At 38.2% G+C, this 18,381-nt stretch overlaps 1 protein-coding gene across 1 annotated transcript in view; it reads left to right on the top strand.

Annotated features, from left to right (window-relative positions):
• The window catches only part of lgr4 (leucine-rich repeat containing G protein-coupled receptor 4), a 93,390-nt gene that overhangs the window by 66,205 nt on the left and 8,804 nt on the right, over positions 1-18,381 (top strand). Inside the window, exons 5-13 of the mRNA XM_036584189.1 lie at positions 5,630-5,845; positions 9,289-9,360; positions 11,712-11,780; positions 13,202-13,273; positions 13,423-13,494; positions 14,232-14,300; positions 16,040-16,111; positions 17,668-17,733; positions 18,209-18,280. Of these exons, the coding sequence (XP_036440082.1) occupies positions 5,630-5,845; positions 9,289-9,360; positions 11,712-11,780; positions 13,202-13,273; positions 13,423-13,494; positions 14,232-14,300; positions 16,040-16,111; positions 17,668-17,733; positions 18,209-18,280 (780 nt within the window). The remainder of the gene's footprint in view (positions 1-5,629; positions 5,846-9,288; positions 9,361-11,711; positions 11,781-13,201; positions 13,274-13,422; positions 13,495-14,231; positions 14,301-16,039; positions 16,112-17,667; positions 17,734-18,208; positions 18,281-18,381) is intronic.

Below are 18,381 nucleotides of genomic sequence, written 5' to 3' on the forward strand. Positions count from 1 at the left end.
ACCACCTTGGGAGCCACGACTTTTTATGTCCATTTTACCATCTTGGCTATAAATATTGTTTCAGTATGTGCTAATGTCCTAGTATAGGATGAAAAATATAATGTAAGCGAAAACGCAGACTTAGTTGGCTTTAAGCTTTAGCTCTGCTATAGCTGCTTTTCTCCTGTCTCCGGCAGGAAACTTTTCCGCAAAAATTGAATAGATTCTTGTAAATTGTCTCTCAACGTTCGATTTTTTACGAGGCTGAAGTCAGCTTCTTGTTCGCTGGCTTTTTGTTTGAATTTTCCTGTTCCACTTTAAATGGTGTCTGGGGCTCCAGAATATAACTGCTGCACCATTTAAGGTGGAATGGGAAAATTCATACAAGAAGCTAACTTTTTAGCTTTAGTTTTTGCAGATTAAACGTATTAGGAAACCAGCTGGAGTGATTATAAATGCAAATAAGTCCAATCAACTCCCAGTTATCAATGTTCGTCTTAAGTCTTTCTCTTTGCCTTTTCATTAGCTACTAGCTAGGCCAGATTCTTGTCTGCGTTGCTATGGTGACCAGCAGTCTGTGTGCCAACCTTCAGGATTAAAGGTTGATGAATTAGCAGTTCTACATTAATCAACTATCAGAAATGTTTTATTTCACTGTAAATGATGATTATTTTATGTTTACCTGCAAATCTAATTCTGCTGTGGAGCCGCAACAGAGCAGTAAAAGAGCCGACTGCAGCTCCGGAGCCGCATGTTGCCAAACCCTGGTCAATGCCTATAAAATTGTATAATAACTTTCTCACACAGAAAGTTATTATACAAAATGATTGCTGATATGCAATCATTTTGGCCTAAAACATATTTGTAAATCCGTTTATGACAGATAGGTGCAAGTGTTGTAAGGCAAAATAGTACTTAAATAGTAATGCTGATAATCTTACCATTATCAGCATTACATAAAAAACCTCAAGAGACCAGCAAAGGTTCACTGGTGTTTTTGGATAGTAAATGACAATCCAGAATTCATTGTAGACATCATGACCCCTGGTTCCTATCACAGTATAGAAATCTGAGTTGGTAAGTTTCCCTGTAGTGCTCCATTTCACATCAAGCTACATGACCACAAACTCTTGGACAGTAAAGTGTGTGTAACATTTAGAATTCCAATCCATCTCACTAGATTAATTACAGTTTCATGACCAAAATAGATGACATCATCAACTTTTACTGAACTGCAATATTATTGTGTTCATTTATTTCACAAAGACTCTGTTACTGTCAAAGTCAGAGTTTCTTGGACGGTAAAGTTTGTGTGACATTTGCAGTTCCTTTCTGTCCCACTAGATGAATTAATTTCATGACCAAATTAAAGATGACATCATACTTCAACCACAACTTTACTAAACCGCAATATTATTGTGTTCATTTATTTCACAAAGGCTCTGTTGGCACAAGCCTAGCTTACTGTTGTGTGTGGGGGAAACAACATTTTCTACATAGCTCTATGGAAAACCCCTATTAGGTTAGTATATTAAGTGTGTATGTGTTTACCTTTGTATTACTGAGTGTACATGTTGGCTGGTTATGTGAACATGTGTGTGTGTGTGTGTGTGTGTGTGCATGATGGATGTGTTAGTACTGTAACACTCTGACAGCTGAAATCCTGTCTGAACAGAGCTCTCAGCTCATGCTGGTCTTTCTGTTCAAACCACGTCATTTTCCGTGAGTAGGGAGAGTAAGCTCCAATCCAGTCTGCCATTCATAAACAGGATGTCACCACCCCGCCGTTCTTACCAGGGCAGAACGACACTGGGAAAAAGTTGCATTGAAATATGTTGATTACTGGAAGAACGACCACGGTTTTTGAAAAACAAAAGTTTATACAGAATAAGTGTTCCCATAAGAAGCTAATTATCGTTCTAGTAATGGACAGGGTGTCTTTAAAGGGAGAAGGCAGTAGTTCAGTATGCCATGGACAAAGTAGTGAAGTGAATCGTGCTACCAGGGCTGTCAAAGTTAACACATAGATAACAAAGCTGTAATAATATTGTAATAACATGTTAACACAAATTATTATCGGCACTATTTTTTACTGCCATTAACGCATCTTCCTAGTGACTCTTTGAACTATCTGTCGTAGTGCAGGCTGAAGCATGATGGCTGAAGCACACACTATATGTTGCTATGATGGGATTAGCTAATGTGGCCCCCTCGTTATGAGCTGTGTGAACAAGAGTGAGAAGTCTACAGTCGTGAAGGAGTTGGAACCATTGACTGTACTTACGTAACGGGCAGCATTATATACATTATTTGAATATAATGTATATAATGCTGCCCTTTGTATTGTATGAAAATATGATGAATTGACAAACTGCGTGAAAGAAAATCTCTTACATTGACAGTTGCGAAGGTTTTTTTTCTTCTTCTGTGAAGTTACTACTTTGGAGATACAAGGTTTTGTTTTGACAATATGCAACCACTGTTGCTCTCACTGGATGTCGATGACGAAAACTATAAACTGTGTTCACCCTCAGACCCATATGAACCCTCTGTTCACATGATAATGTTATTGAATTACTGAAAGTGATAAATACATTCTACTGAAGCTTATTTTATCCACTTATATAGCTGTAGCAAAGTACACAGCTTTTTAAAAGTCTTTCTTTAGGGTCAGATTTGAGCAAAAATGTCAAATGCTATTAATTATGATGAGCTACACAACATAATATGATTAAATATTGTAATTATTAGACCTATTTGCTACACAGCCCTAGCTGCTACATGTTTCTGTTGCAATATGCCTTCCGACATGTTGAAAACAAAGTGAACAGTGAAAGGATGAAAACATTATTTTCAAAATTATTTATATTTGGTGGGTCACAGGGATGCCTTTATTTATTCCAGCACTCAAAGGACTTTTATGACTGGTCAGGACGCTGTGATTATTTATAGGGCTCATTTGCATATTGGATGCTTCTGCAATATTAGTATTTGCAAAGGCAGATGTCACAATAACAACAAATGGATGTATTGTACAGCCCTAAGCATTGTCCACCGTCCCCTGTTTCCCTGGTTCATGTAGTGGAGAGGAAGAACCATGCTGGACGAGAGAGGCCAAGCACATCAGTGAACAGGCTGGTCAAATGGAGGAGAGATTTATTTTTCTTGAACATGTTAACAGCACTTGGAAGTAGTTCACATTGGAAATGATACTGCAGCAGCCCTGGTTGTTCTGTGCAGAGTTTTCATGGCGAGCAATAGTCTGTGGCATAGAACCGTCTATGTTTATTAGCAGAACATTAGCTGTGTGTCCTGCACGAGGTAAAATCAGTACTGTGAAATTCCTGAAGCATTTTTGGTCATATAGCTAATGTTTTAAAAGCTTTTCCCTTCTTCTGAACACATTCCTCACCTCTGAGCTCAAGCGCCCATCTGCCAGTAAATACACAACTAGTGACTCAGACCTCTTTAAGTGCCTGCAGTATTTGCCACAGCTCAGCTTGCTTTGGCCACATGCCCTCAGGGGGGGCCCTGTAAGGTGTGGCCCCTTTCTGGTAAGCCTGGTGTGAGGGCCCCTGATCTGCCAAGATCACAGGAAAAGGCCTGCTTTTCTTCAGCAGCACTGAGTCGAGTGTTAAATGATGTCTTAGCACCTAGCTGACAGCATACACAGCAGCGTTGTTCCAAACACACATACCCACCTGATGGCGTATATGTTGGGGCCTGGGTGTGGAAAGGTGGGAGTGGGGGAGATATGTTTCTGTCTGTGTTTATGTGTATACTGGTCACATAGCTAATATATTGAAATTGGTATGTAAAATTTGGCAAATGTGACCATTATTCAGCAGTCTTAAGTTGGTAAGTAACCTATAATCAAGGATCAAAGTATCACTTATAAAGCAGACTGTTCCGGCTCTGAAATCTGATTGGCTGAGCCACATATGAAGCTGGAGCCATTGTAAAATCCTTGATATATGCACACTTATGAGAGCACACATGAACTGAATTCTGTATTAACACACCTAGATAGTAAAAATAGCAATTTTAAGAACCTGATTTGGTTCAAAAAATAAGTAAATAAATAAACTCTCCAAAATTGTAACTAGAAACCAGAGAATGCAAAAATATTCCCAAGTTAATGGAAAGACACTCCGTTCCAAGCAATTTGGCCTGTGCTCCGTTGATGTAGAAAAATAAAAATCTGAAAAAAATTGGACCAAAAACTAAATCAAATGTCTGGAATATATAATGATGGCCTACTAAAAGTTCTATATTCTAAACTTATAAGATTATATTTAACACTCATAACTATCCCAGGTTAAAGCTGCACTATGTAATATTTCTGTAATATAAAATTGAAAGAAGTAGCATTACTGAGTCAAAAAATGTGAAATATGGTGTCCATATCTTCACCCTGTAAAGCCTGAAATTCAGAAGTGTCAAGTCGGATTTTCTGGGAGTTTTTTCAGACTACATCATGTATGTTTACATAATAATGTCACACACAGAGCCTCAGAAAGAAGGCCTAGCTCAATGTTTAGGTCTCAAAAGCAAAATCAACCTTATACTGATGAAGATATGATGATAATAGTAAGTCATTCGCTCACATCCTCGGGGAGACACGTCAACAAGTTGTCTTTAAATACACTTTTGACACGCTCGCAATCAGCAGATTCATCTGTTCAGACCCGTTACAAAATTGTCTTCCATTCTTCTTTCACTGTGTGCAATTGCACATTTCCACCAGAGGGGCCTCCAAATCTATAAATCCCTAAACTTACATAGTTTAGCTTTAAAACGAACAGAAACATAATTAATGTGTATAGCTTTGGCTTAGTGTGCCTCAGTAAAGCTTGAAAGCCGTCATGATCCACCACGTCCTCTGTCATTTTGCACATTGGAAAACATTCCTCAACTTGAATGATAAATCCACATACTTAAATAGGAACTGTTGATTATTGAAAATGGAATAAAGTGAACATTTTTTAACCAATAATTGTTGTTGAACAATTGTTCATGTGTTGGTTAATGGTAATCATTTACATCCCTATTTCAAAAACTTTTAAAACATTGGGCTTCATTCACCAGCCGTTCTTAAGAAGAAATTTCTTCTTAAAACCCACTTAAGCAGTTTTCACAAACGTTCTGACAGATTGTGGAATTTGTTCTTGGGTAAGAACAGAATCTACACACACTCAAGAGCACAAATGTGTGAACAGTTCTGTGGTTTAAGAACACACCACGAATCTGACCTAGACTTTTTCTTTCTCAAGAACAGATTCAGGAATCTTAGGACTACATTGGTGAATGAAGCCCAATATCTTTTACATATACTGTGTGTGTTTGAATGGTGTGTTTCCTTGCTGTATGTTGAGTCTCTTCAGTTTTCCTGCACACACAGTAGAGGTGTAAAATGAACTCATCCTGACTTCAACTAATATTAGACTTGCTCTGTAGCTGTGAATTTGTCTTCATTCTGTGCTGAGGATTTTACAGTAGAGATTACTGTTGCCTTCTTTCAGTGAATATGATTACATGATCATGAGCTTTTACAGGATGAAAGCATTTTATTTCTGTCCCACATTTTTATTGAATTTGCCATTTTGCGCTATATCTTTCTCTCTCTCTCCCACTCTCTCCCTCTCTGCAGGCGCTTGGATGCTAACCACATCACGGTGGTGCCAGAGGACAGCTTTGAAGGCCTGCAGCAGCTCAGGCACCTGTGGCTGGACGATAACAGCCTGACCGAGGTCCCTGTGGGGCCACTGCAGCACCAGGGCAACTTGCAGGCTCTCACGCTGGCCCTCAACCGCATCACACACATCCCAGACAACGCCTTCGCCAACCTCTCCAGCCTGGTCGTCCTGTGAGTGACCCTGCACTTCACACAGCTTTAGATAGAGAATTCAGCTACAGTGCTTTACTGTTTAGCAGCTTTTGTAGATGCCCTGAGTCTTTTATGATGAGCTTCACATTTACTCCATTCAGTACTGCACAAAAGTCAGACATCATTTATTTCATTTCTGCTCAAAAAGTCTATTTTTCAGTGTCAGGAAAAAGGGGTAGAAAACATATATTCATATACACAGAAGCCTCAGCAACTAAATATAATATCATTTTGTTTTAAAGTTTTAGTGTCCCATTCTTTGCCTTTATTACAGTTTCCATTCTTTTTGGAAGACTTGCTTTTTAGTTTTTCAGTGGAATATTTTTACACACAAAGTTCAGTTTTAGACGTTGGTTGCATTTCCTGCTTCTCACAATCCAAGTAATTCCGAACACATTCAATGTCAAGGTCTAGAACAGGGGTTGGCAACCCAAATGTTAAGAAGAGCCATTTTGTTCTTTTAACATAAATCAAACCACCTTGGGAGCCGCTACATTTTATTGAAGTAACACTTTACCATCTCAGCTGAAAATATGTCTTAATATGTGCAAGCTGATGTCAGAGTATAGATGAAAAAATAAACGAATTCATTTATTGTTAAAACTGTGTTACAACGATCAACAGGGCTTTATTTTAGGAGGATTATTTTATTTTTTACCTAAAAATCCAATTCTGCTGTGGAGCCACAACAAGGCAGTAAAAGAGCCGCATGTTGCCAACCCCTGTTCTAGACTCAGCAGCTTCTTTGTTTGACCTGGTCTGCCAGCTCTTAAATGATGATTAGGAATCCCATTTTTTGAACTTCAGTTGTAAAATGTCCTTATTGTCCTTTGTCTTTCTTCTTCCTTAAGCAAGATTATCTTGCATATAATCTTCTCAGAAGTATCTCCTAAAAACATGTACTTGTTGGTTCTATTGACAAGAAATTAAATACAGGAAGGTGGTCAGAGGACTTTTGTGCAGTACTGTATGTACACTTTCATCAGTTTCTCGATAAAATCTAGGAACTGATGAATTACTATTGAAGCATGGATACTTCTGTTCCTGATTTCCTTAAGAGAAGCCATTTTAATGAGACTGAATGTGTACCTGATGACAGAAAAAAGTTGACTATAGTAGATAAAAGTAGAACAGGAACATATACAACATATACAACATATACACATATCAGCCTAAAATTTGGTTGTTTGAATCATTAAGACTCATGATCTTTTAAAACACTTATATCTTGAAGAGCACAATTTCACACTAATAAGTTGATAAATTGGCACATGCAAGCTTATAATGGACATATTACTTAAGACTAATGCAAAATTGTTTAAAAATATGCAAAGTGGAGGTTTATTGGGCTACTCAAATGACTTGTTACAAGGAGATCATGGAGAGTCAATAAGGTGCTCTTTGGTAACAAGGTTGGAGATCCCAATATTCAAAATTCACTTCAAACAAGGCACTCTTAAGTGTTATGATTAAATATAAGATTAAAACTCTCTTTTTTTTCCTGGGCAAATCCATGTAAAAATATTAAAAAGGCTATGGTAACTTGCTCTCCTGCCCTAGCCTTTATACCATTTTTATATTTTTCCCTGGAAATAAAGGCAATTATAATCTTTAATTTAACACCCTAGTGTCGCCCATCCTTAATGATATCTAGACTCTTTTTTTTTTCTCCAAGTTTAAGTTGGGAACTAAATAGGGCAATTGTCATTGGTGGTACATGATAGAGGTAAACTTGTAGAAGATGTAAACCTGCCCCTTATGTTTGGCTCCATGACTGTACACTTTTGAAATGTACAGTTCTATAGTTAGTCTGTGAGGCTTTTATTATTTATGACTACTTTTTAGTCCAACCCTGTTGCAGCTGAATGATGTGATACCGTCTTCCAGTTTGTGTCAGTCAGCACTGCTGTAGGTGTGCAATGTCTTTAGCACTCCCTCCGCCCTCTGATAATCTCTTCACCCTGTTCCTGATTCCCCTACTGTGTCTTTTATCACAAGTCAGCTAAATCCATCAGCGTCCTGCACAAACATGAGGCCTAGGTCGCTCATAAAACGCCCACATGCACGCACACACATGCACACACACCCAGGTACACACACACATACACACACAGGTAAACTGTTGTGTTGACAGAGGCTTTTTGGAAAAGAGTGAAGGGAGAATCCAAAATGTACCCAAGTGCCTTGCAACCTCGAGCAAGAAACTAGAGCCCTTAAGTCTGTCTCTCTCTCTCTCTCTCTCTTCTCTCTCTCTCTCTCTCTCTCGTTCTCTCTCACTTTTTCTGGAAGCTTCTCTGTGGGTCTGATTTACCAATTACATTCCTTCTGCTGGAAAATATTTGTCTAAGGAGTGGAGGCCAATTAATCCGTTAAGTAGGTTGAACAAACAGGCAGACGTGCGCGAGTACTGATGAGTTCTCCGCTCGGAGAACGCCCGAGTGCTCCGCTGTTTGGGTTGGGGTTCTGCTGAGCCGTGCTTCTTTTTTAATGACTGGAAAATCACAGGAAAACAGACATCTGTTGTCATCTCAGAGGTGATAAATAGTGTGTTTGTATATTAATGCAGTCAGGTCTGAAACACAGGAATGCTTCTTCAGGTATCCCTGATGATTCCTTTTTTGGTTCACAAGGCAGTGTAGTCCACACTTATGTAGATCTATGTCAGGCATGAATAGGAACTGAAGGCCTTAATGGGATACTCTAGCATTTTTCAACCGTCTGTATATTTTCTGTGTCTATAGCGTATTGTTGATTACCATGGACAGACCGACACATTCCCCTGTGCTTGGTAAAGAGCAGAAAACCTGTTGACTCTAAACGTACTAATAATAGAAACCATTGGGCAGTTGCAGAATTCCATGAATAAACATTTGAAACTACAGCCATGACACCAAGACGATACAGTTCTTTGGAATAAGACATGAGAAAACATTGTACCAAAGCTGTTCTTATGAGCTTTTGTCCAGATTTTGGACACTGGAGCCACGCAATAAAAGAAAAAGTTCGGGTTACGTTCACTTTTCTTAAGGCTTTTTGGTATCCATGCATGCATCACTATGTTGGTAACATATTACCACAATAATTCCATCTGGAGAACTAGTTTTATCTCTGAAAAAATGAATTAAACAGATTTACAGCTCTATTTGATTCAAGAATTCAAGAAAACGCTCTACAAAAATACGCTTCACAGACGAAATTCAGCAAATGCCCATTAACCTCTGCGATGTGAACAGGTTTTCTGCTCTTTCCAAAGTACAGAGAAATGCTCAGAAATGATCATCCCTGGTAATTGACTCTACAGATGCAGCAGATAGAGATTAGATTAAAAATGCTGGAGTATTCCTTTAAAAGCCTCAAATTACTTGTACTTACATTGTAATCTAGCTTATAAATGATGACTGGCATTGATGACTCTCTTTCAGGCACCTGCACAATAACAGAATCCAGGAGATTGGGAAGAACTGTTTCAATGGCTTGGACAACTTAGAGACACTGTGAGTTGCTATCAAGAATACATTCATAGATTTAATAGATCATCATCCTATTGAGACAATTAAAACCCTCATTTCACACTGATAGCAGTTTTAGATTATAAGAAATCCAAAAAAAGGAAATGTAAAGGTACATAGACAAAGTTACATTGGTTTAAATGAAGCTATTGAAGGTCTATAGTAACTTTGCTGCTGTTGCTCTGGTGCCCTCTACAGCCAGGCTTAGGAAGGGTATGACAAACCACAGTGTCCCTATCAGTCAATCAATCAATCAATCACTCATTCAGTCTGTTGGTCATGAAGTGAGTATAATGTTGTGAATCTGTACAGAAGCTGCTTCAATGTGATAAGCATTCATTAGTCTCTGTTTAGGCTGTGATTTATCATCATTTTAAAAACACTATGATGACACTTTCAGTTTACATCAAATCAGCCAACAGACGGTCATTTGTATATGTTTCTGTTCATGCTACTTGTCTTGTGTATATGAGGCACCAGTAGTGTTTACATTGATGTTGGATGTAGTTACTCCAGCACACAGCTATTGGCATCTATTTCTCAATGTGTCACTGTGGCTGTGTGTTCTTCTATACAGAAGATACGCCTCCTGTTTTTTCCTCTTGGCTTGTGTTCTTCAAGGAGAAAGTCTAATTTAACCTTTTGTCCGTGGAGCTGAAGGGCCATCTATTTATTAACGTGAAAAGTCGAAAGTGCTAATGAAAAACATAGCAAGCCTGTTTAAATCCCATAACTGGGCCTCCTCGCCCCCCACGTATCTCTCTCTCTCTCTGTCTCTGTCCCCTTCAGCGAGTGGAGGAAGGGGAAGGGGAAGACAGATAGCTATCGCTGACTCTGCTTTATTTACTCTGGCCGCAATTAGGGCAGGAAAAGGACACGCCAACGTCCTCTGTCCCTTGAGGGGGCAGTCAGACAGGGGACGGGGGGCATTAACTCGGGAGAAGGGGGCAAAATGCCAGAGAGTGTCTTGTGGCAGCTAAGACAAACAATAACACAGCAAGGAGTTGAACTGACAGTCTCTTCAGACTTATTGCTAAACAGGCAGTGATGTGAATACCTGGCAGTGTGTGTAGAGGGACACGGGGTTTTTCATCCAGCCTGTCATTCTAAAACTGGCTGTATATCAAATGTAACCAAACTGCATCTAATTTAATTCCAGCCACCGTCAGATTTCTCAAAACTCTAAACTCCTAGAAGTTATTGCTGTTTAGGTAACTTTTCACCTAGTTTTTCCCCCCATTGGCCAGTTCCCACCCACTAGCTAGGTCTCCCCTTCACACAGTGCTAAGAGAAAATGCTAGCATGTGCTTCCACTGAGACACATGAAGGAAACCATTGAATCTTGCCACTAATGCAACGTCACACTCAACATGCTTGATGGAGACCACTAACTGCCAGTTCTGTTACATCAGCGAATAGATGCTTCTGTTGGGGACAGTCAAGGTCATCTCATGAGTGCTGGGGGGGAGAGGGAGCGCCATCCTACCCACCCACCCAGGAAGAGCCTCTATCCTTGGCAATGCCACAGCCATCTATGGCCAGGAGTACCTACTCTCTCTGGGTGGGTAGGTGGACCCTCAGTCAATCAGCAGGTGTCTGTTAGCTGACATAAATTGGCAGTTAATGTTCTCCTCTAAGTGTAACGAACTGTCCAATGATGTTGCATTCGCTGAAATTACTGGACCTCACCCACAATGCTAGCCTTCGCCTTCCAAGCTTGGTAGTATCAGATGATGGGGGGATGACCTAACTACTGGTAGAAAATTGGCATAACTAAATAGAGGTAAAGGGTTAATAAAAAAGACAATGGCAAAAATATGAACAAACAAGACTGTACACAGAGAAATAATAATCCACAAAATGTTAGAAGCGTGCACCATTGAGACCTATGAGTGTTAAGGATTTGAGGTGCTTTTTACCGCTGTGGTGGTGTGCCTCTTCACACTGAATAAACCCTCATTGAATCGTAGGGACCCATTCAGAAAACCAAATTCAGAAAATCCATTTATTGCTGCTGGTGCTCTCAGCTTGCTCATTAGGGCAAAAACAGCACTTTACTACATTGGTTAAAAAGCATTATACAAATAAAATTGAGTGGATGGGGTACCCAATTAGAGCAGCTATGCTTGTGGTTATCCTACCAACGGAATGCAACCTCAAGTCTAGCACTAAAGCTAATGCCTGAGAATCAGCATCTTAGATGGATTTCAGACGGCTTTGGTGCTGCATTAGAATTAGAGTTACAGCTAGAATAGGCAGTAAAGCAGCTGCTGAGCTCGGTGAGGTGTGTTGGCCCTGCTTATGTTATATAATCACACTTTTTATGCTCTTCTCAGAGACCTCAACTTTAACAACCTGAAAAGCTTCCCAGAGGCCATCCAGACTCTGCCCAAACTGAAAGAACTGTAAGTACTCTTTCCTCCATTGTTCTCTCTCACTTGCTCTCTCTCTCTCTGTGCATGTGTGTGTGTGTGTGTGTGATTTCGGAGGAAATTGCAGAGTGTAAGGGGTTGACCGCATTACCTCACAGATCAAAAGAAAGCAGATTGTCTTTGCCTCCCTCTGACAAGAGACAAAAGAAACAAAACGTAGGTGTGAAGCAGGTGGGAGTTTATTCAGGCCAGGTGCACATGACCCGCCCACCCCTTCACAACCTGTCCATCACTCTGAAAGAATGGGGGCAGGAAAAAGAAACTAAAGTACCACTGTGTTCATGACATTTGTACAGTAAAGACAATTACAGTGTTGCGTAGGCCTAGAAAATACATCCTCGCTGTCACAACAAAAGCTTGTACCTCCGAAATGGTGACTTTATAAAGGAAAGAAAAACAGCTCTTAGCTTTTGTAAGTTAATGTAACAGGTTTTTATTCCAAGTAATTCTGGAGCATTTCTGCTGAACTGTTTGCCATGAAGTGTGATACAATGTAAAGCACAAATGGAATTTCCAAATCACATAAAAATGCAAATGAACTTAGTTATAATATGACTGCCAGGATATATAGATTTACACACTTTATTAATTCTATACTTGAATGAATAAACCAGTGGCTTAAAATTCAGTGTGAGTAATATGATGATATTTATTGAGTTATGATAAATTATGTTGCATTACTTCACAATATGCTTTCATGTGGATAGTACTGACTGCATGTTTCATTACAAAGAGAGCATAATAGTCATGTTTAATTAGATTTATTACCCTAAGTAATACGATTATACCGTATTATTGCCATGCAAGCTAATAGCAATTGATCTCACAAGGGATTTTAAAACATTACAGAGATAAGAAACCTTTTTTTTTCTAATCCACAAAACTAAAACCAACATTAATCATGCAGTACACATTCCGTAGGTGTTCACTTTACAATGAGAATTTAATCATAATTTCAGTTTTACTCGCTCTTCCAAAGTCATATTTCCTATTATCTTTGCTAAACCATAATTTCCTGGGTTTCTAATGATATGACCAATCAAATCCAGACTATAATTCATTTCATTTATTTCATTGGCTCAGCTTGTCTTAATATGAAGAGAGAGGACACTGTACATCTTTTTGCTTTTTGCTAATTCTACCACAGTTTCCAGAGAAATATTGATGTTTTGCCCCAGCATTTAAGTGACTTCACAGGCCTTTACATTCCTTTACATACAGTCCAACTGTGAGTCAGAGTGCCATCTAGTGTTTGTAAGTGGTATTGCTGGATGACTCATCTTTGGAAAATTGATCAGTAAGAAGCTATTCCAAGTGCTGTGTGAGTCTCAGGGATGCTATCAGTGGTTTTACTATAGCCATTTAATTTAACTTTCTCTGTTTTTCTTTTACAGTGGCTTTCATAGCAATAATATAGCCACCATACCAGAGGCTGCTTTTCATAAGAATCCACTGCTGCGCACAATGTAAGTACATTATGAGTAGTGATATAATACTGTGGACACAAAAGGCACAAAATGTGAATAAAATCACAAGCATTCAGACATTTTTATTCATGAATATTCTGCAAAGTCAATGCTCTGAATTTTTATACATTGTCTCTGTGTGTCTGCAGTCATCTCTATGACAACCCTCTCTCCTTTGTGGGGAGGTCAGCCTTCCAGAATCTGTCCGACCTGCACTCTCTGTGAGTTAGCATTTTAAGCATTTTACTAAAAATTCAGTGTTTACATCTCTCATAATCAAGCCTAGGGCTCAGCTTATATGTTAGGAAAAATTCACATTGCGATATTTCAAGTTTTTGCAACAAATATTGCGATTTATATTTGAGGACAAGAAAGGAGTTACAAATTTACCCAGCTCATTTGTTTGCTAGCAAAGCTAATTATTTTGGAAAGGGTGCTATAAAGACCTATAGTAATAAAGTCCTATAATATTCTGATTTGCTCGATATAAAGGTCATATTCCTTCAGTACTCTTTATGGCTGCATGATACATATGTGCCGGACATCTAAGTGCCAGTATTATGATTATATTGCTACATGTTGCAATTGCAATTTGAGTTGCAAAATATTACAGCACATTAGAGAATCATATGAAAAATTGTAATTGGTCAGAGGGCTTATTTACATGTAGCAGTGCTTTTTCAAGATCATTATTGTAAAGACAAGTATCACAATAATGATTAACAAACTGTATATTTTGCAGTCCTTCTCTGTCTTAGTAAAGAACATCTATATACCTCTGATAGTCATCTGGCACTTTCTTCAGGGAACGATGCAGTTCACCTCCCACATGAAGTGACTTGAAACATTTTTTTCTGTGTCATCATTTTAGTCATGATGTTTGTTTTCATTGTGTTTTGGAATAGATATTAATGTGTGTGTGTTTGTGTGTGTGTGTGTGTGTGTGTGTGTGGTTTAGAATGCTCCGTGGTGCCAGTTTGGTGCAGGACTTTCCCAGTCTGACTGGAACAGGGAATTTGGAGAGCCTGTGAGTTTTAAACAAGACACCATTGTGCTGTAATATAAACCTATTATGTCTGCCTGATATGGACAAAATACCTTATGTAAGAATACCTTATCCTAACTTGATTATAAAGCTACACATTGTGATTGCGATATGCCTTGCAATATATCTAAGTAGCGTTTTAAAATGTGACATGGTTAAAAATTGGCTTTCGTTATGTGTGTCCATAATCATTTCCATTAGAGGACTCAAATTGACGTGTTAATTCAACCAAACACCATCAGAACATCCAGGATGCTCATGGCACACAAAACATTCAGCGATTGGCTAGATGCTCATTTGCAGTGTAGTATCAGTACTGTTAAAAGCCAGTTGGGCGATAATGATTAACAAACGGTTTAATGTGAAATGCTTTTAAAACAGAAAGCAGTGATTAGTAAATTCTGTTTGACCTGTATTAAAATGTAATTAGTATGGAATCGCAATACTTTATGTTTTACCTTACTTTTTTTGTAAAATATGCTCATATTTGGTGCCAGCAAAAAATGTGACAAAGTCACGTTTATCACTGCATTACATCACCTTACCTTTTCCAGTCATGATTGATTTTATTAGTAATTGAATTAGGACTGGTGATATATTCCCAGCAATTTAGGGGATATTAAATTAGCCAACATTCTGAATATTATAGTGATATTATGCATTATATATGTTTTTGTGCGTTTTAGGTGCGTATAGTACGTGTTAGGCCTCATTAGCAAAATGGAAACCTCAAGCGATAATGTAGGGCATGTAAAGGGTGTCCGAATAGCACAGTGTAGGGAGCGGGAAATTCTGGAAAACTGCTCTGGATAAGAGTAGATATACTGAGAGAAAAATGGGAGGGTAAAATTTAGTCACCAACTTAAACTGCATACCCTGGAGTACAAGAGAACTATGACATCATATGATTCAACTTTGTGTTCATTAATTGAAAACAGACCTTGATTAGGTTTTATTAGATTTTTACTGTATTTTAGTTCTTATTGTGGTTAACATTTTGTATCTCAACACAATTTCTTTCTTTTCAAGCTCATTGCATCTATTGAAGCATGTCTAGTCTACATTCTGTCCCTTCTGATTGAAAAAAAATAATAATAACAAACCATGCGGAGATGTTAACTGGGTAAAGAGGTTAATTCAGTAATATTTAGTTACACTTGAAGATCTTTGCATTTTCTGTCCAGCTTAAGTGTCCCAATAGTTTGGGTGAGTTGTAAAATTATAAAAAATTATGAAAAGATGGTTTTGTACAGTTCATGATAGCTTAATTCCAGAGCAGCATTAAGCACTTATTTTTTAGATACTCATCTTCTCGAACAGAGCATGTGTAGCAGTCTGGATTTTCTGCATACTTTAAAGAGCGATGTGTGAAATAGTTTTTTAAAAAATGTTGTTTCTCAGTACTATAGCATTAGAGTAAGTGCAGCAAATCTTGTCGAAGAAAATCATAATGTAGGCTGTAAAAAAAACAAAACAAATGGAGATGCACTGAGAATTGATTTAAAATCTTGCCACCCTGAATCAAAATCTAATTGTATCATGAGGTACTTAGAGATTCCCATCCCTAATATCCATCAGCCTCTGTTTCTCACTGTAAGAGAGACCAGTAGGAGAATTTTAAATGCGCATGATCTTCGTGCAAACAGCAATCTAATCAGTGGGAAGATTTTAAACTTAAAGAATTCTAACAAGAACTTTGAACATGTTTGTGTGTTCTCCAGCACTTTAACAGGCACTAAGATCAGAGCCATACCTGAGGATCTGTGTGAGGACCTCTCTGTGCTCCGCACACTGTGAGTTACACCTGTGTTTGTGTAAAGAATTATGTTTTGTTGTACATTAATAATAATATCTTACATGGATTTGCCAAATTTCATCACCAGCACATTTGATTTAACATAATGAAGTATTAATTACCCAGGTGCTGGGTAATAACTACAATTAGTACTGAGCTGCCATGACGAAAGGTTTGGAAATGGTTAAGCAAACACATTGATGTAAAATCGCTCAGTGTGTTAGTTATTTTTATTTATTCTAATATTAATGTTTAAATGGGCTAATAAATGCTTTTTGTCCAGATAAACAGCAGATAAACAGCTAATTCTAATTTTCTGATGTGCCGAAATCTGTTACACAGTACAGTACATTGCCATATAGTTACTACACAGTAGTAAGGGTGTAATCCATTGACATCTTAAAGCTTCTGCCTTTTATATCTGCTATTGGAATCACCAAACGTAAACCACCATGGACAACTGTGAAAATAATTTATGTAAAACTATACGACAGAAACTCGTTTTAAAATGGAATGGAAAGCTTATAGGGGAAAGAATACATTTTTAGAAAGTCTACAACTTACTGCATTCTCTGCGAAACATAGTGGAGGTAGTGTCATGGATTCGGTATGCAAAATAGCTTCTGAATCTACTTTATTCATCCTTTAACTTAAGGGGAGATACTCAAAAACCTACCAATTTACAAGAAAATGCCTCTTGAACCTTTGATGATATTTTAATATGCAGCAACACAGAGCCTCAAAGTACACAGCCAGGTCAACCAAGGAGTTCATCAGGGGATGTAGTGGAAGGGTCTGGAATCTCCAACGTAATGTAGACAAAAATACTTGGTGCTACCAAGATTGAAGCTTCTGACCCTTTAACACAATCTGTTTCTGATACTTCTTCCTTGCACTTTCTTTTCGAGATATTTATTCTTCGCCAAAATGGGATAGCTTTATTCCAAAAATGCCCCAAAATGAATGAAATATTTTTTACCCCCTTAAATTATATTAATATAAAATAACCTTATGTTAAATAACCTTGTATACAAAATGTTTGAGTATAGCATAAAAAACCAATATGGCATGATGGTACTAATACAGTTAAAGGGTATTTTACATGTCAGTCAAGTAATCAACCACTATCTTAGGTTTCAAACCCTATTGTGCTCTCACATGCATTTATGCAGACACACACATACACACACACACACACACACACACACACACACACACATACTACTGTCTAATGGGCCGAAGTGCAGTGTGCTCTGCAGCAGGGGCACTGCAGAGCGAGAGCTGTGAGAGGGTTTAAACTCAGCTCTAATGACCTCCCAGAGGAGCAGCACACACAGACACACGCATATACACACACACACACACACACCCCCACACACACACACACACTACCTGTTATAGAGCTGTGTTTGTGTGTCTGATGCATGAGGCTTAATTTATTTGTTGTGAATGACTCTTTTTCAATAAAGTCTGAGTTGCAAGCACTATGTGTAATTGTATATAATGTGACATATTAAATGTAGTGTAATCAAATGTGTATGTGTGTCCCAATAGAGATCTATCCTACAATGAGATAGAAGAGCTGCCATCCTTTCAGGGCTGTGTGAGTCTTCAGGATGTGTAAGTATCTCCCTTTTTCTCTGTAGCAATATCATTGTCTTGACATATACATTTAGTAATGCACCAAAATGAAAATCCTCGGCCGAAACCGAAACAAAATTTAGGACACGCCAGGAGAAAACTGGAAAAGCTAACAATAAATAAACAGTTTACATAAAATACTTTCTAAAAATATTAAAGGATGTAGGCTACACTGCATCCCATGAAATCCAGCGTCCTCGACAACAGAGAAAGGTTTGTCATCCAAGAAAATGAATTGTCTCATTTTTTAATTATGATTTGCACTTTAGAGCTGTCTTTGGTGATTTGTTAGTTCAAACACTGAGGCTACAGATGGTGTAAGTGTGCTAGCAGGGACTTTCCCCTTTGCTTCTGTTGTTTTACTGTAATCATAGACCTTCTATAGCATCATTCAAATTTTTGTTTCTTAATTTGCTTCATGACATTGTGTTGCATCTCTCTGTGATTTGTGTAGAACCGTACAACACAACCACATCCAGCAGATAGACAGAGACACCTTCCAGGGGTTGACCAGCCTCAGAGTGCTGTAAGAACACTTATATCTTATCCACAGTGAATTTAAGACAGTAAACAGCCTTCTCTGTTGTTTTTCACTGTCATAATACTTATAAGTGTGAATGTTTAAAT

This window comes from Colossoma macropomum, unplaced genomic scaffold (assembly GCF_904425465.1).
Source record: "Colossoma macropomum unplaced genomic scaffold, Colossoma_macropomum, whole genome shotgun sequence".
Classification (NCBI taxonomy): Eukaryota; Metazoa; Chordata; class Actinopteri; order Characiformes; family Serrasalmidae; genus Colossoma; species Colossoma macropomum.